We start from the raw sequence: 21,590 nt of genomic DNA on the forward strand, positions 1-21,590 counted from the left end.
TGCATTGCTGGGTGTGACCCAAACATAAATAAATAAATAAATAAATAAATAAAAGTACATAGTAATAATAATAATAACAACAACAAAAAAAACGGCCTTCTGGATGCAAAGCCCAGCCCACCTAGCTATCTCTCCATCCCCAGGAACTCTTCTTTTCAGTGACACATACGATAAATCTCTCATAGCGGAAATGTTTCCAAATAACGTGTGTGGGTGTGCATATGTGTGTGTGCACCTGTGTGAATGCATATGTGCACATGTGGTCAAGAGGTCATGGGTGATATTACATAGAGGGAACCAAGGTCCCTTCCATGCTTCTATTTTTTTTTTTGGTTGACTTTTCTTTTTTTTATTTTTTATTGAATCACCGTGAGATACAGTTACGAAGCCTTCATGTTTGAGGTTCAATCATACAATGATCGAACACCCATCCCTCCACCACTGCACATTCTCCACCACCAATGTCCCCAGTATCCCCACCTTTCCAACCCTCCCCTGCCTCTGTGTCAGACAACTTCCCCCATACTCTCTCTCTCCTTTGGGGCATTATGGTTTGCAATATAAATACTGAGAGGCCATCACGTTTGGGTCCTTACGCACACATCTCCCATCCTCAATGATCCCTCCAGCCATCATTGGCTGAGTGATTCCTTTCTCTATCCCAGCTGCCTTCTCCCCCAGCTCATGAGGCAGGCTGCCAGCTATGGGGCAATCTTCCTGGCCCTTGTGTCTAGTGTTCTTGGGGGTCCGTCTCCTATTATGTTACTTTATATTCCACAAATGAGTGCAGTCATTCTATTATCTTTTATGAATGTTTGGAAGTTTCTAGAACAAAATTCTTTCCATTAAAAAAAGCAATGTTATGGCACTCAGAGAGCCTTGCACACGGCACCACCAGGCCCCCGAGCACCGAGGGGTGTCGTGGGCAAGCCCAGCACTGAGGCCCCAAGTTGCCCGTGTCCCTGCGCCCTCACACCCAACCACTGGCCAGGGGGTCAGAGACTCAGTGGCGTGGCCTCCGGAGCTCTGCTTTGGGAGTCCCTCCCTGTGCGGAGCTTTACAGGGGGAGAAAACAGACCCCGGGACCCAGCCGTGGGCCCAGGTGAGTTGAGTCGCTCGTGTGCACCCCCGAGGAGACAGGCCGAGAAGGGCTTCACCCCGAGACCCAGAGCCCCCGCTCGGCCAGACGGAGGGGTCGCTCCAGACAGGTCCGTTCGTCACCAAACCCTCGAGTCACGGGCAGGATGAGAAGGGGCCACAGTACAGAGGGGAGGGGGCTTGCCTCGCACGCAGCCGCCCTGGGTCCCATCCCCGGCATCCTATGGGGCCCCCTGAGCCCCCGCCAGGAGTGACCCTGAGTGCAGAGCCAGGAGTCAGCCCTGAGCACAGCCAGGTGTGACCCCCAAACAACCCCCCCCAAATCCCAGGCTTCCCCCATGCAGAGTGTGCGCCTCTGTCCTGAGCTACTTCTCCCAAGGGACTGTGGCACCCTGATGACCACCAGGGGGGCGGGGCCCGGTGCAGACGCTGCAGGACAGCGGAGACACAGGCCCTTCTGCCCCTGCTGTCCGGTGCAGCCCCTGCTGGTGGGCCGGCTGCTCCGGTGGCACAGTCAGTTCCCCGGAGTGAGGGTCCCCAGGAGGGGCCTTTTGTAGCGGGTTCCCAGCCAGTACGGCAGGCCAAGGTGGGGAGCCGGGGTGGGGCTCCGGGGGACGGGAAGGTGAGGCCCCCAGGTGGGGGCGGGGAGGTGCCTGAGACGGGAGACCAGAACCTTCGACTCAAAGTTCGGGGATTCCCATGGGGCGGGCAGGGTTGGGGGGCCTCGGGGGGCGGGGCAGGGAGAGGCTAACCATTGCCCCTTCCGGGGTGCTGGGCAGATGCTCGGGCCGCCCCTCCTTCCTACCTGACCTCCAGCGGCCCCGGGCACGGCTTCAGGGCTTCCCACAGAAGGCGCAGGCTGGGGGGCTCCAGCTGACACCCCTCGAGGCTGCAGGCAGGCGGGTGGTCAGAGAGCCCCACCACAGCCCTCCCCCTGCCCCTCCAGGCCACCGGGTTAGCCCCACCCCCCCAGCAGCCTCCAGTCTCTCCCTGTGGGCCGCTGCCCTCTCACCCGGCCCCTCCACTCCAGTGCCCCCATCCCCCCTGCCCAGGGCAGGCGGACACCCGCTCCTCTGTGGAAAGCTGCCCTGACCCCCAGCACCCCACGGGCCCTTCCCTGGCCCGCTCCTGCCCCGCAATACAGCACACTCGCTCCTGGCCTCGGCACGCAGGACAGACCCTCCCACCCCGTCCTAGGACAGACCCTCCCACCCCGTCCTAGGACGCCTGCTCTGGCCGCAGCCCTCAAGGGGACCCACAGGTGTCAGTGTCCCGGAGCACAGCGCACAGCGGGGCTCTCTCTCTCAGGGCTCCTGCCCTCCCTCCGGGTTCCCTTCCTTCTCCCGGCTCCCCATCCCTCCCCTCTCCCCAGTTTCCGGGTGTAGGTTCCCGACCCCCCGGCCTTAGCCGTCCAGGGTTGCCTCCCTCCCCGGGGGCTGCCCCAAGCAGCCAGGGCTGAGACGGTACCGGAAGCTCCTGGGGATGCAGGAGCTGAGCCTTGAGTCCTGGGCGCCCGCCGGGAGTGCTGACCAAGATCCAACAGCCTCGGGGCTCCTGGGGATTTGAAAGGGGGCCGTTTGCTCTGAGCTCAGCGTGGGCTCTGGAGAGGCTGGAAGGGGGCCCGCAGGCCCGCAGGGGGCGGGGAGTCGGGGAGAGACGCTTGTGGGCACCCTGGCCGGGGGAGCCAGGACGCGGCCCCTGCACTGTCTCTGCCCCCCAGACCTGATGGCGTCTGCCTCCTCGGCCCCTGATTCTCTTGGTTCCAAGAGCCCGGAAGGTGCCCAGGCACGGAGACAGGGCCAGAAGCAGGCCCAGCCACTGTCGGTCCCCGCTGGCCCCCTGACAAGTGGGCGGGAAACTGGCCCTGCCCTGTGGGGGTCGCCAGGCCACCCCCTGAGAGTCCACCTCCCCCCATGCCCCAGGCCACCAGGACACTCCTAGGGGCCACTGAGAAGCAACTGCTGTTCACAGTTGCCGGTGGAGAACTTTCCAGGGGGCCAATGACTCCGGCTCCTCCACTGAGTCACTAGGAGGGTGAAGGGCAGCACCTGAGGGGCTCCCCAGCGCCCCTCACCCCCACAGAGGTGGGATCAGCTCCCGGGCAGGTAACCTGCCGGCTGCAGGGGTCACTACAGGCCGGGCGGTGCAGGGACAGGCGGCTCTGCAGGAAAGCAGGACCAACGGAGGGGGCAGCCGTGCTCACCTGTCTCTTCTGTCCCCTGTCAGCAGGACACGCTGGCTCTCGAGGCTGCGGGCAGAGAGAAGGCAGCAATGAGAGGGCAGAGGACCCGCCTCTCGGCACCCCCCCCCACCGGCATCAGCCTCAGCAATCACGGCAGTGAATGAGTGAGGCAGAAAATGAATGAATGAAGCAGAATCAGAGAATGTGGCAGTGAATGATCATGGTGGAACCAGAAAACACAGCAGAGAATGATCGCAGCAAAACCGGCCAGCTCGGCCGTGAACGAATGAAGCAGAATCAGCCAGCTCAGCTGTGAACGAATGAAGCAGAACCAGCCAGCACGGCAGTGAATGAATGAAGCAGAATCAGCCAGCTCAGCTGTGAACGAATGAAGCAGAATCAGCCAGCACGGCAGTGAATGAATGAAGCTGAACCAGCCAGCACGGCAGTGAATGAATGCAGCTGAACCCGCCAGCACGGCAGTGAATGAATGAAGCAGAACCCGCCAGCACGGCAGTGAATGAATGAAGCAGAACCCGCCAGCATGCTGTGAGTGAATGAAGCTGACCCAGCCAGCACATCAGTGAATGAATGAAGCAGAACCGGTTCAGTTATCAGGGCCCTGTCAAGGCCTGCTCAGGCCGTCTCTGACTGGTGCAATTAGCCTGTGGGGTCAGGCAGAGTTCTCAGTCCGGCCTACAGGGGGCGGCAGGGAGAAGGGACCCGGGGACCTGCTTACGGCAGACCCGGGGAGCCTGCGTCTGAGGCCGGTCAGTGTGCTGGAGCCCAGCCTTCCTCGGAGCCGCTGGGCAGGGCGGGCTGGATGGCTGAGCTCAGCGGGCCCAGGACGCGCGTCCACGCCCGGCTGAGCCGCTGGTGCTGTTTCTCCTCCATTGTATCTGTCCCAGAGCCCGCCCTGCCCATACACACCAATTAGGACCAGGTGGGGGGGCCCTGAGAACTACCGGGCTCCCAGAGGATCCAGATTCTCTTCAAGTCTCTGAGGACATGAGTGCAGAGACAGCTCAAAGGGCTGGAGCTCGTGAGGGCGGAGCGATAGATAGCACAGCGGGGAGGGCGTTTGCCTTGCATGCGGCCGACCCAGGTTCGATTCCCAGCATCCCATATGGTCCCCTGAGCACCGCCAGGGGTGGTTCCTGAGTGCAGAGCCAAGAGTGACCCTGGGCATCCCAGGTGTGGCCCAAAAAGCAAAAAAAAAAAAAAATAGGGCTGGAGCTCATGAAAAGCACGAGGAACCCCAGGTCCATCAGCTGACCGGGTGTAAACCAAGTGTCCCAGGCCAGTGAGAGAGTGAAGGGGTGTTGATATGGCCCAGAGAGAATCTGAGAAGCGTGAGTATTGTGAGTATCTCCGGGTACATCCATTCATTTGTTCATTCGATTCTTTTTAGAGGGAGCCACACCCAGAGGTGCTCGGGAATTACTCCTGGTTCTGTGCTCAGGGGTCACTCTTGGTGGGCTCGGGGGCCATCTGGGATGTCGGGGAAAGAATGTGGGCCGGCTGCATGCGAGTAGCACTGTCCCCAATGTGCTCTCGCCCCCGTCCCTCCTTTGATGTTTTGTTTGTCCGTTGATTTGTTCCTCGTCTCTGCAGAGGCCCCTCCCTTTCCCACTGAGCCCCGACGTTTCAGGCCCTGAGCGAAGGTGGCAGACGAGGGACCCTGCAGGGCTAATGACTGTGGTGTTAGGGACAGGGACACACTCACTCGACGTCCAGGAGGAGAGGCCACTGCAGAGCGGAGAAGCACTTGGCTAGCACGAACACGGCCTCCAGTGACATGCTGTTCTCGCTGAGACTGACGGGACACAGGGGTGGTGCTGGGGTCCCGCCGGGGCTCCAGGCCACACCCCCTGTGGTCATCCCTGGTGCCACACGCTGGAACCCCCAGATCGGCAGGGAGCGGCGGCTCTGACTCTCCATGTACAGATGGGGAAACTGAGTCCAGGAGAGGCAAGGTTTTGGCCCGAGTCACGACACGTGATGGGGACAGGACCAAGACGAGAGCTCCCTCTGTCTGTGATGAGTCTCGGGAGCACTGTGCTTTGGGGGGAGTGCAGAGCCATGCCTCAGTTTCCCGGCCTGACAAAGGTGAGGTGCCCAGTACAAAGTGAAAATGTGAAGCCTCTTGTTCAAAAACTGGGAGTGGGAGTTGGAGCAATAGTGTAGTGGGTAGAGCACCCACCCTGCATGCAGTTGGCCTGGGTTCAACCCGGGGTTGACCCCTGAGCACAGAGCCGGGAGTGAGCCCTGAGCACAGAGCCAGGAGTGAGCCCTGAGCACAGAGCCAAGAGTGAGCCCTGAGCACTGAGCCAGGAGTGAGCCCTGAGCACAGAGCCAAGAGTGAGCCCTGAGCACTGAGCCAGGAGTGAGCCCTGAGCACAGAGCTGGGAGTAAGCCCTGAGCACAGAGCCAGGAGTGAGACCTGAGCACTGAGCCCTGAGCACTGAGCCAGGAGTGAGCCCTGAGCACAGGGCCAGGGGTGAGCTCTGAGCACTGAGCCAGGAGTGAGCCCTGAGCACAGGGCCAGGGGTGAGCTCTGAGCACTGCTGGGAATGATCCACTCCTCAAAAAAAAAAAAAAAGTGGGAATGAAGCTGGGAATGAATCTGTTCCGGGTGGGTTATTTCCCCCCTCTTTGGTGTTCTGGCTACACTGGCAGGGCCCAGGCTTCCTCCTGGCTCTGACTCAGGGGTCTCTCCTGGAGGAGCTCAGGGGTGAGTCGTGGTGCTGGGGAAGGAGCCGGGGTCGGCACATGCATTGGTGAGGGCTGACCCGCCAGGTCTGCTCTGCGTAGGGTCTCTGTGTTTGAGCACAGAGCCCAGAGCCCCACTCTGCCGTGAGCCACCCCCGGCCCGCACCCTGCTTGTGATCTGCTGGCCAACCCCGCGCAGGACGTGGCTGGCGAGGGCCGACCTTCCTCAGGGTCAGTGCCAGCTCCCGCCTGCAGCTGCCACGGGCCCACCGAAAGCAGGGGGGGCCTCGCTGCAGCCACCCGCCCCTCGGACCAGCCAAGCCCAGCTGTGCGTCCCTCGACCCCACACACCCGGAACCCAAGGGCTGTGGTACTGGGCTGGGGGCGGGGGTGCCGCACAGATTATCTGCAGACCAGGGCTGGAGCGACAGCACAGCGGGTAGGGCGTTTGCCTTGCACACGGCCGACCCGGGTTCGATTCCCAGCATCCCATATGGTCCCCGAGCACCACACAGGAGTGATCCCTGAGTGCAGAGCCAGGAGTGACCCCTGGGCATCGCCGGGTGTGACCCACTTTGTCCGCACGGCTCAGGCTTCCTCCCGGGCAGACGGTGAGGACTAGCAGGCAGCCCCCTCCCGGCCCCGGGGGGACGAGGGCCTCAGCAGGCACCAGCCGCGCCCCTCCAGTCGGAGTGAGCAGGGCCAGGGCTCTCGCAGCACGCTCGGGACTCGGCCCCTGGCCAGTCCCCTGGGACTCTGGCCCCGAGGAGCTCGGAGCAGAGGGGCCAGGTGGCCCCCGGAGTACTGGGGGCTGTTTGGGGCCCGGGGACGTCGGCACTGCAGGCCGAATGTGGCATCCTGGCCCTCTTCCAAGGGCCCGCCCAGTACTGGCCGTCCTCCATTTCTCGGCCAGGTCCTCGGGCCCCGGGGCCCTGGGCCCTGCCAGGGTCCTGTCTGGTGCTGACCTTCCTGCCCAGCCCACAGCCCCTCCGCGCCCCAAGGCCACAGAGCCCCCACAGGGCAGGAAACCACAGTGCTCCCCCCCCAGGCTCTGACCTGCCCCGGGGCCCGCCCCCAGGGGCTGCACGGACACACCCAGCTAGCGGGACCCCAGCTCCAGGGCCACAAGAAGCCACCGCTGCCCGGGACAGCCGGAGGCGGCAGGAGGCCCACGCGCTGCCCCTCCCCCTCCCTTATTCACACACACTGTCCATGGCAGCCCCGCCCCGAGGGCCCGGCACCACACACCGACACGGCTGCGTCCTTCCACCCAGGCCTCCCCACGCTGTCCTTTCTGATCCAGCCTATCCCACAGCCCCGGGGAGAGACAAACAGAGCCTAGACACACACACACACACACACACACACACTCACACACACACACTCACACATACTTACACACTCACGTACAACACACACACTCACATATACAACACACACACATACATGCTCACACATACAACACACATATATTCACACACATACACACATATACATACATGAATATACACATACACACAGCACACACATACAACACTCACATATACTCACACACGTACACATCCACACATATACACATCCACACACAACACACACTCACACATACAACACACATATACATGCATACACACATATACTCACACACATAAACACGGACACACACCATACATGAACACACACTCACACATATACACAACACACATACACGCACACACTCACACATACACCCTCACACACAACACATACAAGAATAGAACACACATACATACTCACACACATACAAACTCACACACACACTCACACATACACATTCACACACATACATCCACACTCACACATACATGTACATTCACCCACATTCACATACATACATCATACACATAAGCATAAACACATGCATACATACATACACACATACACATATGCACACACATACATGCAAACACACATACACACATGTATGCGCCCTCACACCCACTCTCATACCTTTCTACACATACACACATATGCACACTCTCACACACTCATACATCCCCCCACACACTCACACACACATAAACACATTCACACACTTACACTCATGCACACATTCTCTCATACTCACACACTCATACAGACGCACAGTCACAACTTACACACAGTCATACACACAAACATACTCCCCCCGGACACACACATCTTCACACCCTCAAGCACACAAACGCCGCCAAGCCAGGAGGCCGCGTGGGGCGCGGCCCGTGATACTCACTCCACAGAGCGCAGGGGGCCCAGGCCCGGGAGCAGCTGGGCCAGCCGGGCGGCACCGCCGTCCCCCAGAGCGTTGCCGGAGAAGCTGAGAGGAGGGGAACAGGATGGCGGTGGTGGGGTGGGATGGGCAGAGACCCTCCACCCCGTCCCTCTGCCTCCCACCCCGTCCCTCCGCCTCCCTGGCACCAGGTGCGGGGGACCCTGCCTTTGCGGGAAGTGACAGCCTCCGTGGGCTGGTCGACGGGGCTGCAGAGCTGAGCCCCCGGGCCCCTGACTCAAGCCCCCTGACCCCCGCTGAAGCCCACCCCCCGCCGTCCAGGGTCCCCCCCCCCCCCCGCACTCACTCCAGGTGGGCCCAGCTGCAGCCCCTTCTCAGCTCCTCGCACAGCCGTCCCAGGTGCTCGGCCTGCAGGCCACAGTGCGCCAGCCTGGAGCAGGAGCAGAGGTCAGTGCCTGAGGGCGCCAGGGCCTGGCACCCCCCGGAGTGAGGCCTGTGGGGCGGCCGGGGCGGGGCTGGGCAGCCCAGGCTGAGATCCTGGCAGACGTGAGGCTGCGGGTTCCACTCCCTTGGAAACTGCATGCACCAGACGCCGTCTGCTGCCCGCCCTCCCTGGCATTGCAGTGACCTCTGGCCCAAAGGGCGTGTGACCCTGGCAAGCCGCCACCACCAAGGTGTGCAAGCACCCCCACAAAAACGTGCAACCCTCCGTGAGCATCTGTGGCCAAGGACAAGAGCCCGTAGCCACAACCACGAAGGGAAGGAGGGAAGATACAGACAGAAAAACGGTGAAGGGCCGGAGCAAGAGAACCGCGGGGAGGACGTTTGTCTTGCACGTGGCCAGCCTGTGTTCGATCCCTGGTACCCCGGAGGCTTCCGCAGGCTCCGCCAGGAGTGATTCCCGAGTGCAGAGCCAGGAGTAACCCAAAACCAAAAACAACCCTAACAACTCCCCACCTCCCCGCTCCCCCCTACAAAAAAAGAAAAAACAAACCAACAAACCAAAAAATGCCAAAAGACATTTCAGATGCTGAAGGGGAGAGACAGGCAGGAGGAGGAGCAGACGCTGCAGTCAGAGCAAAGGAAGGGGCGGCCCTGTGGCCACCCTGTGGTCAAGGTGACCACGCCAGGACAGAAGGGGCGCCCTCCCCCGCCCCCCGCCCCCCCCCCCCCGCCCTGGTCTCAGCTGCAGGGGGCCGGGCGGGGGCTGGGCTGGGTGCCAGAGGAGGGAAGCCAAACCCCAACTCCCAGACACCTGGGCTGTGCCCTGCCGGGGGGAGCTGGGGGCCCGGCCTGCGGGGGCCACGGTACCTGATTTTGGGGGCGCAGGGAGGCAGCTCAGACGGCATCTGGGGGCTGTGGAGAGAGGCGGCCCTGGAAGGAGACGCCCCACAGTGAAGCCGAGTGAGCACCCTCTCTGCTCCGGGCCAGCCCTCCTGTCCTCTCGACTCCCAGCTAGACACCGCCACGCCTCCGTCCCACCAGGCACCTCTGCCGCCTGGCTGTGCCACGGGGACCCGTCGCTGAGCCCCCCGAGACGAGAATGCCCAGGGCCGCCTTAGTCTGGTGGCTACTAAATGCTCAGTGAACCTGGGCAGCAGCCACGTCCTCCTCCTCCTCCTCCACCTCCTCAGGGCCACCAGAGCTGTTAGCCTAGTCCGGGCTGAGCTGTGAATAGCTCAGACGTCCCAGTAGTGGGGAGGACGCATCAGCTGAGCCCGTGTGTGTGCTGGGCTGGGGCAATCCAGGAAGGCCCTCTGGAGGAGGCAAGCACTCTCCAAAAGGTCGTGGTATTTGGGGCTGGTGCCACAGAACAGTGGGCAAGGTGTGGGCCTTGCACGCAGACAACCCATATTCAACCCCCCGCATCCCGCATGGTCTCTTGAGAACCGCCGGGAGTAACCCCCAAGCCTCACTGGGTGGGTAAACCCAAAAAGTCTTTGTGGCAAAAGGAGCCACAGCCCGCCTCAGAGGCACAGCCCGGCTGCCTGGGTGCTGGCGCGACACGCCTCGTTCTCTGAGTGCCCCCCCTCCCGAGGGCCTGCCCCACCCGCTCCCCGGGGAACCAGGAGGGTGCCCTCTCCCCTGGGACACTCTGTGAACCCGCTGCTTCCTGCCCCCGTGTGCTCGGGCCACGCGGCCTGGCCACCAGCTCTGCAGGAGCTTGGGAGGGGTCCTACCGCTTCCGGGGGTCTTCCTGCGCGTCCCGCTCCTGGGAGAAGGTGAAGGTGGCGGTGCCGTGCACCAGGCTGCAGAGAGAAGGGCAGGACGGGAGGGCGGGCTGGCGGCCGTGCTGGGGGCCGTTGCCTCTCCTTTTCCTCTCTCCAGCCCAGGCCTGCCGCGGGGGATGGGGGGGCTCCGGGACCACTGGGCCTCAGTCAGCAGGACAGACTCAGGACACGCTGGACCCCCACCCAGCCTACCTTGCTTTGCTTTCTTTCTTTCCTTTTTTTTGCTTTTTGGGTCACACCCGGTGAGGTACAAGGGTTACTCCTGGCTCTGCACTCAGGAATTCCTCTTGGCGGTGCTCAGGGGACCATATGGGATGCTGGGAATCGAACCCGGGTCGGCCGAGTGCAAGGCAAATGCCCTACCCGCTGTGCTACCACTCTGGCCCAATGTAGCTAATTTTATTCCTTCTTCCCCAGAACTTTTCCAAGGGATCCATGGAGCAGGGGTGACAACATGCTGTGAGTTATTGGTGGGCATGATTGACTGTTCACGATACCATCTCCCTACCCCCGAGAAAGTCTTACAAGGGAAGCATCGGGGCCAGGGCGGGGGCTCAAGGCACATGTCTTGCATGCAGGAAGCCCAGATTTGATCAACGGCACTGCGTGGTCCCAAGTACTGCTGGGGGTGGGGACTGACCCCCCGCCCCCGGGACTATGACAAACTAAAGAACTGTGTGTGTTCATTTCTCCACCCTCAAGCTCTATGCTTTTATTTACTTATTTGTTTGTTTGTTTGTTTGTTTATTTATTTATTTATTTTGGTTTGGGGGCCACACTCAGCAGTGCTCAGGGCTTACTCCCAGTTCTGTGCTCATGGATCACTCCTGTGGGGCTCAGGGGATCCTAAGGGGTGCAGGGGGTTGAATCCGGGTCAGCTGTGTACAAGGCAAATACCCCACCTGCTGTCCTAGGGCTCCGGCCCCCGATGTCATTCATCTTTATGGTTCCACTGAGTTCTCTCTCCGGAGATATCAGTTTATTTAATCAAAGTCCAGCTGCTCCGGTTACTCAAGCCACGCCCGGTCTTCCCGCAGGGAACCAGCACAGGCTCTGAGAAGCGTCTCCCTCCCAACCCCCGGGCCTGCTTCAGATCTACCGTGGCCTGCGGTCCGCTCTGCTCCCTCTGGGGTGGCCCTGCTCCTTCCCTCCCCGGACTCTGTCTAAACGGGAGCACCTCCTCAGCGGAGAGCACCCCCGGGGTGGCCGTTCTTGGCTTCTGGTCTCGGCCCCGGCTTAGACAAACATGCTTGGACCCGGTCCTCAGGGTGGGTGCCCAGAAGCAGCCCTGAGCCCGTGCGAGGGAAAGTGGGTCACGTGTCGCCTGGTCCCTTGGGACAAACCAACAGGGGACAGAGGACACCACTCAGGGTGGGCCCTGCACACGCCCCCACGGGGAAGCTGGGGAGACAGCGCTTGTCCACTACAGACTCGTCAGCGGCCACTCATGGGGGGAGGGGGCCAGGGTGGGGCGTGGCCTCCACGGGGGTCCAGGGCTGTTCTCTGGAGGAGGCCACAGACTGTGGGTGGCCTCGCCTAGAGCAGGTGCACCAGGGAACGGGGGTCCCCAAGTCTTGGGGCCCGGAAGGATTCCAAGGGCTCCGAGGGAGAATGACAGAGGAGGCCAGGAGTCCTGCCTCTGGACCGCGTGGACAGGGCTTTCTCACCTGATGTGCAGCTCCACCAGCGTCCGGTACCTGCTGGCCGCCTGCAGCACGCAGTGTAGACCCGACTCGGAGAGCGCGTTGTTGCTGAGGCTGCGGGGAGGCAGGGAAGCGGCGGGGGGGGGGTTGCTGGAGACCCTGCCCAGGCAGCTCGGCCCCCCCCCCCCCCGCCGCCCCTTCCTCTCGGGGATGCCTGTGGGTCTCCAAGAAGCCTGGCCCACAGGATGAGCCGAGAACACCGGCCCCCGGCCCACTCAGAGAACTGGGGTCTCTGCGGGCCGAGCCCTCCCCCTGCTGAGGCCTCTCTGAGGCTGGCCCTCCTGGTCACGGTCACTGCGTCCATCCCGCCCGGAGACCCAGGGCCATTTCGTGGCTTTCCTGGCACAGCCAGGATTGAGACCAAAGCCCAGGGCCCAGGGCCCAGGAGGTCGGTCCCTGGTAGGGGAAGTGACCGGTGACCGGCCGTCTCGGGAACGTAAGAGAGGAAGTAACAGATGCCAACGCCACACCCCTCGGGCACCCGGTCCCAGCAACCCTTGCCCCGCAGTCTCCCACCCAACCAACCCTGCACCACTTCGTACCACACGGGAGCAACATGTCCGACAGCCGTTCCCCTTTCTGTCCACCCCAGCACCCCACACCCCTCCCCTAAACCCCAGCACGGCCCCCCCCGCCCTAACCCATTCTTCACCCAGACACCCAACACCCCAGTGTTGCACCCAGGCAGCCCCCACCTGCACTGCACACACACACACACACACACACACACACACACACACACACACACACACACACACACACACACGCTTGGACCCGGTTGTTCTCGGGGCTGCTGGAGGGACCAGCCGGGACAGGGGCTAGAAACATTCTCCACAACAGCAAGGGCGGGCCAGAGTGCGGGAGGGCGGGCTGGGAGCACACCCCAACCTGCTGCGCCAGAGAAGACGCAGGGCGCAGGGGGGAGGGGTCGGAGCAGTGGCACCGTTCCATTTGGGGTGGGGGTTGCTCACTCCAGTTTCCTGATGATGCCCAGCTGGGCTGCGGCGTCCACCATCAGCCGGCAGCCTTCATCTTCCAGGTGGTTCCCTGAAAGGCTGAGGCAGAGTTGCCCAATGGTTAGTGCTGCAAGAGCAGGGTCCCCCTCCAGCCTCACGCAGTCCCTCCCCCACTTAAATCCAATCCTGAGTCCAGTCACTGAGCCTTCACACTAACAGATGCTGGGAGACGGGTCACATGCTGGTACTGAGCTTGGTGCTTCTGCAGTGCCTGCACACTTGACCGTCACGCCCTCGAAGAGGCGAGGCGCCGTCAGCCCCCTCTGTCGTCTGATGAGCACAGAGCAGTTAGGGTGCTGTGCTCCCAGGGGAGCCGGGGCTTTGGAGCCCCTGACTTCAGGACCCCATCTTCTATCACTTCTTTATATCTAGACCTGAAACATGGCTTCTTGTGCCAAACTCATGATTTTTTGGGGGGGGTCACACCCGGTGATGCACAGGGGTTGCTCCTGGCTCTACGCTCAGGAATCACTCCTGGTGCTGCTCAGGGGGCCATATGGGACGCTGGGAATCAAACCCGGGTCGGCCGCGTGCAAGGCAAAAATGTGCTACCTGCCATGCTATCGCTCCAGCCCCAAACTCATGAATTTAAGGGCATGTGGCTCGGTCTGGGCGATCAGGGAAAGTCCCTCTGGCATTTGCTCTGGTTAATAGGGAAACTAGGAGTTCAGTGGCAAGAGAGGCAGGGAGGAGGGTCCTGGCACAGAGAGAGGAGAAGCAGCGGAGAGAACTACTGGGGGTGGGGGAGGGGGAAATGTCCAGATCTGAGATACAAGCTTCTTTGACTCCCAAGCAGTGCTCAGGAGGCCCCAAGTGGAGGGAGGGATGGGGGGGAGTCAGCTGTGATTCTCGATGGCTCCATACAAGGGCCCAAGGGTGAGGTGATGCTTGGGACCGGCAGACCTGGGACAATCCGGGCCGCCCGGATGGAGCTGGGGATGTCGGGGCGGTACCCAGTGATGCTCTGGGGATGAGGAAGTGCCAGGAATCAAGCCCAGGTCAGGTGCATGCCAGCTCACCGCTGACCTCTGCACTCACCCCCAGCCCCACCACGGACACCCTGTGGTTACCAGCCTCTGACAAGAATGCAGAGGAACTAGTTCCTGATGGGCTATAGGTCCATGCTCCTGATTTCACCTTTCCTTTCATTCAGGTCAAAATACAGAATAAGTCACGTGTCCCCTCCCTGTATAATGGGATGCTAGTGATTCACGTGGTACATGAACAAGCTTTGCCATCCCAGCACCAGATCAGACAACACAGCCCAAACCTCTCATGAAGATTTTGCACCTTAGCCATGGGAACAAAAGAACTAAGTCAGAGAGACTAAGGCGGAAGGCTGCATGGGTGGTTTATGGGACCTTTGACCGCAGACAGCTGGCCTTGTGAGTCGAAAGCCGGGGTCCTGTAGTCACTCTACCTCCCCTGCTTCTCCCAGAGAAGAGTCCTTTGAGATAAACCCATTCTAGAGACTTTTGTTCCCATTAGTTACACAGTGGGACTGGAGCGACAGCACAGCGGGTAGGGCGTTTGCCTTGCACACTGCCAACCGGGGTCCGATTCCTCCATCCCTCTCGGAGAGCCCAGCAAGCTACCGAGAGTATCTCACCCGCACAGCAGAGCCTGGCAAGCTACCCATGGCGTATTGGATATGCCAAAAACAGTAACAACAACTCTCACAATGGAGACGTTACTGGTGCTTGCTCAAACAAAATCGATGAGCAACGGGGACGACAGTGCGACAGTGCTACAGTCACACAGTAGTTCCCTTTTGACATGCACAAGTTTAGCTTGGTTAGATCAACACCGCAGGCAAATGTCTGCAAATGTTAACACTTGGTTTTCTGAGGAAGGTTGGTTTAAGACAGCAAATATGGAATACTCTGGAAAGTCGGGGCTCTCAGACCGAGAGGCTGCGAGCCTCCGACCCCTTGTTTTTGTCTCATATTTCTCTCTTGTCTTCTTCTCTTTTTCAAATGAATTGCCTGAGATACAGTTACAGACTTACAAACTTTCATGATTATGTTTCAGTCATACCATGATCGAGTACACGTCCCTCCACCAGTGCCCTTTCTCCACCACCAATGTTCCCAGGACCCCTCCCTCCACCCCTACCCTCTCTTGCAGCTCATTTCCTCCTCGGCGTTTACCTGACAGGGTCGTGAGGGCTCAGTCAGGACACATGTTCAAGCACCCGGACACGTACTCCAGAGCAGTAGCTCTTGGCGTGTTCTGATGCCAAAGTTCTGGCTGGGGAAGCACGCCCATCCCCCCACGTCCATCCCACGTGGGCCCCCCTCTCTCCAGCCCCCATTTCCTGCCCAGCCCTGTCCTTAATACTCACTCCACTTCTTCCAGCTGGGGGCCCTCCTGGAGACGGGCGATGAGAATCTCCGCGTGATGGACCCTGAGCTGACACTTCTGGAGCCTGCGGCGAGAGCGGCGGGCCAGAGCTCAGGGCAAGGAGCGACACCAGGTCTTCCTGCGCCCTGCAGGCTGTCACCAGACACGGGAGCTGCCGAGGCAGGAAGCCAGCAGACCTGAGTCTCATCCCGGCCTCATTCGGCATTCAACCTGCCTGAGACTCAGTTTCCCCCCATCCAATGGGTGTAACAATGTCTGCTTCATAGAACTTACAAAGGAATGTGTTTTGTTTTGTTTGACCACACCTGGCAGTACTGAGGGCTTAGTCCTGGTTCTGTGCCCAGGGACCACTCTGGTGGGGCTCGGGGGACCATAGGCAGTGTCAGTCATGTGCAAGGCAAGCGTCCTACCTGCTGGACTCTCACGCCAACCTTGAGGGCTTTCAAAGGAATATTTACGAATATTAATGAGTATAAGCCACCGATCCCGTGTAGAACAGAGCCCTCTGGATTGGAGCTATTAGTATCGCAGCGACAGGCGCTCCTAGTTCATGGCCTCCCCTTGCCCACCTCTGCTCTTTCTTTCTTCTCTCACTGCTGCAATCGCTGCTCAGGGGAGGGGCTCTCCCTTCGTGCCCCCTCCCTCCCCTTAAGTCAACCGAGTCCTACCTGAGACTCAGACTTCGGTCCTGGGTCTCCTTCTTCTGGCTGGCAGTTCCCGGTTGGTCTGGGGCTCTGGCAAGAACAAAGCAAACACTGGTCTGGAGCCCAGTGTCTGAAGGATCAAACCTCTTCGCTGGCCTTCCAGGGGCTGCCAACCCTGTGGCACCAACCCACAGGAAATGAGTAACAACGATGATGGCTTGAGGGTGCCCTTGGTGCTACCCAGCAGAGCAGCAGGAACAGACAGAGGTTAAAAGGAGGCTGGATTCAAATTCGGGCTCCACTACAGTGGGGAGGTGGCCTTGGCAAGTCGGTCCACCCTTCAATCTCCAAGTCATTTTCCTTTTCACTTTTCTTCTTTTCTTTCTTTCTTTCTTTTTTTCTTTTTGGCAGCAATGGGGTGGAACACCACAGTCAGCTATTCAGTGCTTACTCCTGGCTCTGTGCTTAGAGATTACTCTTGTCAGTTCTCGGGGACCATACAGGGTGCCAGAGATAGAACTTGGGTTGGTGGTGTGCAAGCACCAACCCCTGCACTACCTCCACAGCCCCTCCAAGCTCTCTTTTCTAAAATGGGAAGACATGCCCCAGTGCACGGGGCGACTGAAGGACTGAGTGATGTAGTGTAGGGTCAAATGCCCAGTACTGGCACAAAAGTGGTCCTTATTAAGGAGCTATTGTCTAAGATGTGAGCATCTTTATTTGCAGATGTGCCAGCTGGCAGCCAGAAGGCAGGGAGCATGGAGTGCTGTGGGCCCGAGCTTTCTAGGACAACAGTCACATTTTGTATCTGTGTCATCCACTATGGCAGTCACTGACCACCCATGGCCATGAACTTGAAGTGTGCATAGGGCAACTGATAAACTGGAATTTTCCTTCTAGTTGTTTCGTTTGTTTTGGAGCCCACATGTAGCTGTACTTAGATACTAGGTACTACACCTGGCTCTGCTCTCAGGGATCACTTCTGGAGGGGTTCAGGGAACCATCAGGGGTGCTGGGGATAGGATCTGGGTTGGCTATGTGCAAGGCAAGTGCCCTGCCTGCTATGCTATCGATCCGGCCCATATAACTGTTGTCGATTTAAACAGCCACATGTGTCTAGCGGCTGCTGTACTTGGCATACATCAGTCCAAGGGGGAAATGACAACATGCCTGCTGAGATTTATGCAGGTGAAAATGAGAGGCAGAGAGCAGGAAAAGACTTGCCCAAGGGCATACAGCATCCGCTGTCTCTGAATCTTAGCAGGAACGCGTGGGAAAGCCACGCTCTCTCTTTCCCTAGCCCCCCAAAGCTGGCCAGAGCTGGGACCCGTGTGGAAGCTGTGTAGAGGGCCATAATCGCCTTCCCCATTTTTGGTAGAAAGAGTTTCCCCTGCCAAACTCACAGCATCTTCATTCACTACCTGAATCCGGCTCATTCTCAGACTTCCGGGAATGTTTCGTTGGCACAGCCAAGAGATATTAACTGCATCACTGTCATTGTCATCCCGGTGCTCATCGATTTGCTTGAGCGGGCACCAGTAACGTCTCCATTGTGAGACTTGTTGTTACTGTTTTTGGCATATTGAATACGCCATGGGTAGCTTGCCAGGCTCTGCCGGGCAGGCGAGATACTCTCAGTAGCTTGCCGGGCTCTCCGAGAGGGGCGGAGGAATCGAACCCGGGTCATCAGCTGTATGCAAGGCAAACATCCTACCCACCATGTTATCGCTCCAGCCCGACAAGAGATATTCGAGGAATTAAAGTCCTTTGCCAACACTGAGCAGTGATCTGTTCTTTGAATCAAGAACCTACCCCCGTCCTCCATTCCAGGACTCCTCTTCCCGTCACCATACTCAGATCAGTTATCAGAATATCAGAATGAGCCCCCACCTGCTCCGGCTAGTTTCTTACCTTTGAAGATCCCCGGTTGTCTCTGCAGGTGGGGAGAGAAGGAAGACGAGGTCCGCCTCCCTGCAGGGGTAAATGCCAGGCTATGAAACTCGGGGGGTGGAAACCAGCACAGCTCTCCCTCCCCCTGGCTCCCCTAAACTTGCAGAGAAAGCCGGTGGATATTTGTTTGGCTGGCTTTGCTTTCTGTTTCGGACCACAGCTAGCCTTGCCGGAGTGTAATCCCAGGATGGTGCTGGAGGCACCGTGAGATGCCAGGGCTCACACCCGGGACCTCCTAGCATACAAATAGGCATTCTATTCCTTGGCACCATATCCCCAGGCAAAAGCTGATTTTTTTTTTTGTGTTGGCAGAGAAATGATTGAACAGGCAAGAGAACTCCAAGTCTGTAAAATTGCGACTTCCTCCTTACTTGATAAACTATGAGTGTTTTTAAGAGGTCAGGGAAGCAATTCTGACCACATCGATCATTGAAGTTTTCCCCGCTGAGAGTTTTTCTAGGAGTCTAACCATTGTTTCGGGATTAGGAGCCGGGCACTTGACCTGGCGTAGACAAAACCCAGCGTTGTGCGTTCAGCACCGTGGAGAGCGACACCCCTCCCCCGCCCCTTGCTCATCTCTTCCTCCGTCACTTTGCTGGACTTAACGCTCCTCCTCTCATTTTTACCATGTCCTCATGGTTTGTGCCATGCTGTGGGCTAGGCCTTAGAGGGACCAGGGAAACATAGATGCGGTGGAGCTGGCAGTCTTGGGTCGCCCTCTGCCCCCCTCTGCCCCTCTCCCTTCTCTTTTTTCTCAGGACCTTGGAGACCAGGATCTCACCCTCGCTCACCTGACCTGCAGCATCCTTACGGCAGGGCACGTGACTGCCACCTTTGTCAAGACGAGCAGGGTGGCCACCGAGACATCATTGCGGCTCAGGCTGCGTGTGGGGTAGAGGCGTCAGGGGGATTTCCTCTCCCAGGGCGCCCCCCGGCTCCTGCTGTTCTCCGAGGGAGGAAGACCCTGGAAAGGCTACCTACTCGAGCTTCCGGAGGCGTGGCAGAGCCAGGAGCCCCTTCACGATGTCCATCACCTTCTCCTTGAGCTGGTTGTCCTGAAAGCTGTGGGGAGGTTGAGGTTCTGTCCCTCGGACCCAGGGGTGGGCCACTTGGAAGCCCCAGTTCACATGCTGGTGGCCGAGTGACAGGCATGCCCACCCTCAAGCAGAGGACACAAGGTGAGGGCCCAGAACAAGCGGGTGACCTGCCCCGCGGTACCCAGCAGGGACAGTTAGGAGGAGAGGTCTCTGTTGGCTTCCCTTCTTCTTTCTGTCCCTTCCTTTCTTTCTCCCCCACCCCTCTTCTTTCTTTCTTTATTTCTTTCCTTCTTTCTTTCTCCTCTCCTCTCCTCTCCTCTCCTCTCCTCTCCTCTCCTCTCCTCTCCTCTCCTCTCCTCTCCTCTCCTTGTTTTTCAGCCACAGCCAGCAGTGCTCAGGGGTTGCTTCTGACTTTACCCTCAAGAATTACTCCTGGCGGGGCTGGAGCGATAGCACAGCGGGTAGGGCGTTTGCCTTGCACGCGGCCGACCCGGGTTCGATCCCCGGCATCCCATATGGTCCCCCAAGCACCGCCAGGAGTAGTTCCTGAGTGCAAAGCCTGGAGTAACCCCTGAGCATCACTGGGTGTGACCCAAAAAGCAAAAAAAAAAAAAAAAAAAGAATTACTCCTGGCAAGACTCAGGGGAAAATAAGCAGTGCTGGGAATCAAACCCGGGTCGACCTCTCCTCTTTGAGACTCCCTAAAGAATTCCTACACAGAGCCTGATGGAATATTCCAACTCCAGTCCAGACCCCAGGGCTCTCCAGGACCTGGCCAGTGGCTCGGCCCTGCAGCCCTCAATCCCTCCCGATGGTCACTCACCAGATCTCTTCCAGCTGTGGACAGAGGAGCAAGGCCTCCAACAGCCAACCGATGCCACAGGCAGTGATCTTACTTCCGGACAGCCTACAGGGCCGGCACAGAGGGCAGGTGTGGGAGGAGGCTGGTCAGGGGCCCGCCCTAGTCCCGGCTAAGAGCAGGGAGGGGCGATCCAGGCACCCCTGGCTTTTCAGCCCCCCGACTCCAAACCCCGGCTCACCGCAGCTTCCTCAGGCTCCCCATGGTCGGCAAAGTCCTGGAGAGGGCTTTGGCGAAGACGTCCCCGCACCTCCTGCTCTGAAAGCTGTTGTGGAAAGAGGCAGAGTGACAGGGGGTCGCTGTGGGGCCGGGCTGGGCCCCAGGCCCTGCTCTGAAGGGTAGAGGTAATCACAGCCGTGACGGCAGACAGCCGTCGTCATCACGGTACTGACCGTCCCAGTAGCAGCAACGCTTACACGGCAGAGACAGAAACTTGTCCCTCAAACTTCCAACCTGCCTGATTGTACAGGCACGGAGCTGAAGCAGGAAGCTGCTCCTTTCCCAGCCAGAGATGGAGGTGCTCAGCCTCCCTTAGAGCTGGCGTGCCCACAAGGCGTCTGGGACGGAGCATTGCTAACCACACAGTCCGGGCTCACCCACGCCTTATCGTTTCCAGAGCCCGGAGGTGCCTGACGTGGTCCACGCAGCTCAGTGCCCGAGGAGGAGAGGCAGCAGCCGGAGAAAGGCCCCAAGTCCCTCCTGACCACCCGGGGCTGAGCCACAATCCTGACCCCTGGATGCCCCCCTCCCCTCTGAGCCATCCGACCCTGTCCTGGGGGGTGAGGCCTGTGTTCCTGTCGCAACACCTCCTGGCTAGCCCTGAATGAGACTGGCTGGACTCCAGGTGCAGTGCTCAGCCGTCTCTTTTTGCCCGCAAGCTCTTCTCACTTCACAACCAATAACTCTGTCTTTGTTTTCCCGGTTTTGGAGCCACAACTGGTGTGTTCAGAGCTTCCTCCCGGCTCTGTGCTCAGGAGTCACTCCTGGTGGGACCTGGGGGACCCCAAGTGGTGCTGGGGATCGTTGCAAGGCCACAATGACTGAGGACCACGTGCCAGGGAAGCCCCTCAGCCCCTGCACCGTCTCTGTGGCCCACTTCACAATGCCTCGACGATGCATTCCGGCTACTGAACGGGGTGAGGAAATAGGTCGGGAGCGTCAATGACCTTCCAGCTCCCACCACGCCAACAGGACCACACAGCTCAGGGGGACTCAGGCTGAGCCAGGCGGAGACAGGAAGCCACGGCGGGGGCCACAGGGATGACGCAAAGGGCTGGGCCCTGGCTTGGCATGTGCTGGTGGAGGCGGGGGAGGGGGCTGGGGGGACTCCCGGCACTGAGTGATCCTCTAAGCAGCAACCTGGGAGTACCCCTTGAGTACTGCCAGGTGTGCCCCCCCAAAAAAAATAAATAAAAATTAAGTCAGAAGAGGCTGGAGAGATCAGACAGGAGCTCGGGCACTGGCCTTGCAGGTGGTCACCCCGGTTCAAGCCCCCGGCACCACAGGTGGTCCCCCTGAGCACTGCCAGGGATGAATCCCGAGTGCAGAG

General features: G+C 59.5%; 1 protein-coding gene across 1 annotated transcript in view; it reads right to left on the reverse strand.

The window, feature by feature from the left end:
* NLRC5 (NLR family CARD domain containing 5) overlaps positions 1-21,590 on the reverse strand; it is a 51,912-nt gene that overhangs the window by 20,775 nt on the left and 9,547 nt on the right. Inside the window, exons 6-22 of the mRNA XM_055145638.1 lie at positions 20,223-20,306; positions 20,006-20,089; positions 19,127-19,207; positions 18,937-19,026; positions 18,107-18,166; positions 16,220-16,285; positions 15,532-15,615; positions 13,143-13,226; positions 12,136-12,225; positions 10,418-10,486; positions 9,549-9,611; positions 8,584-8,667; positions 8,241-8,324; positions 5,007-5,096; positions 3,302-3,346; positions 2,566-2,652; positions 1,904-1,987 (exon numbers count right to left, since the gene is read on the reverse strand). Of these exons, the coding sequence (XP_055001613.1) occupies positions 1,904-1,987; positions 2,566-2,652; positions 3,302-3,346; positions 5,007-5,096; positions 8,241-8,324; positions 8,584-8,667; positions 9,549-9,611; positions 10,418-10,486; positions 12,136-12,225; positions 13,143-13,226; positions 15,532-15,615; positions 16,220-16,285; positions 18,107-18,166; positions 18,937-19,026; positions 19,127-19,207; positions 20,006-20,089; positions 20,223-20,306 (1,329 nt within the window). The remainder of the gene's footprint in view (positions 1-1,903; positions 1,988-2,565; positions 2,653-3,301; positions 3,347-5,006; positions 5,097-8,240; positions 8,325-8,583; positions 8,668-9,548; positions 9,612-10,417; positions 10,487-12,135; positions 12,226-13,142; positions 13,227-15,531; positions 15,616-16,219; positions 16,286-18,106; positions 18,167-18,936; positions 19,027-19,126; positions 19,208-20,005; positions 20,090-20,222; positions 20,307-21,590) is intronic.

This window comes from Sorex araneus, chromosome 8 (assembly GCF_027595985.1).
Source record: "Sorex araneus isolate mSorAra2 chromosome 8, mSorAra2.pri, whole genome shotgun sequence".
Lineage (NCBI taxonomy): Eukaryota > Metazoa > Chordata > Mammalia > Eulipotyphla > Soricidae > Sorex > Sorex araneus.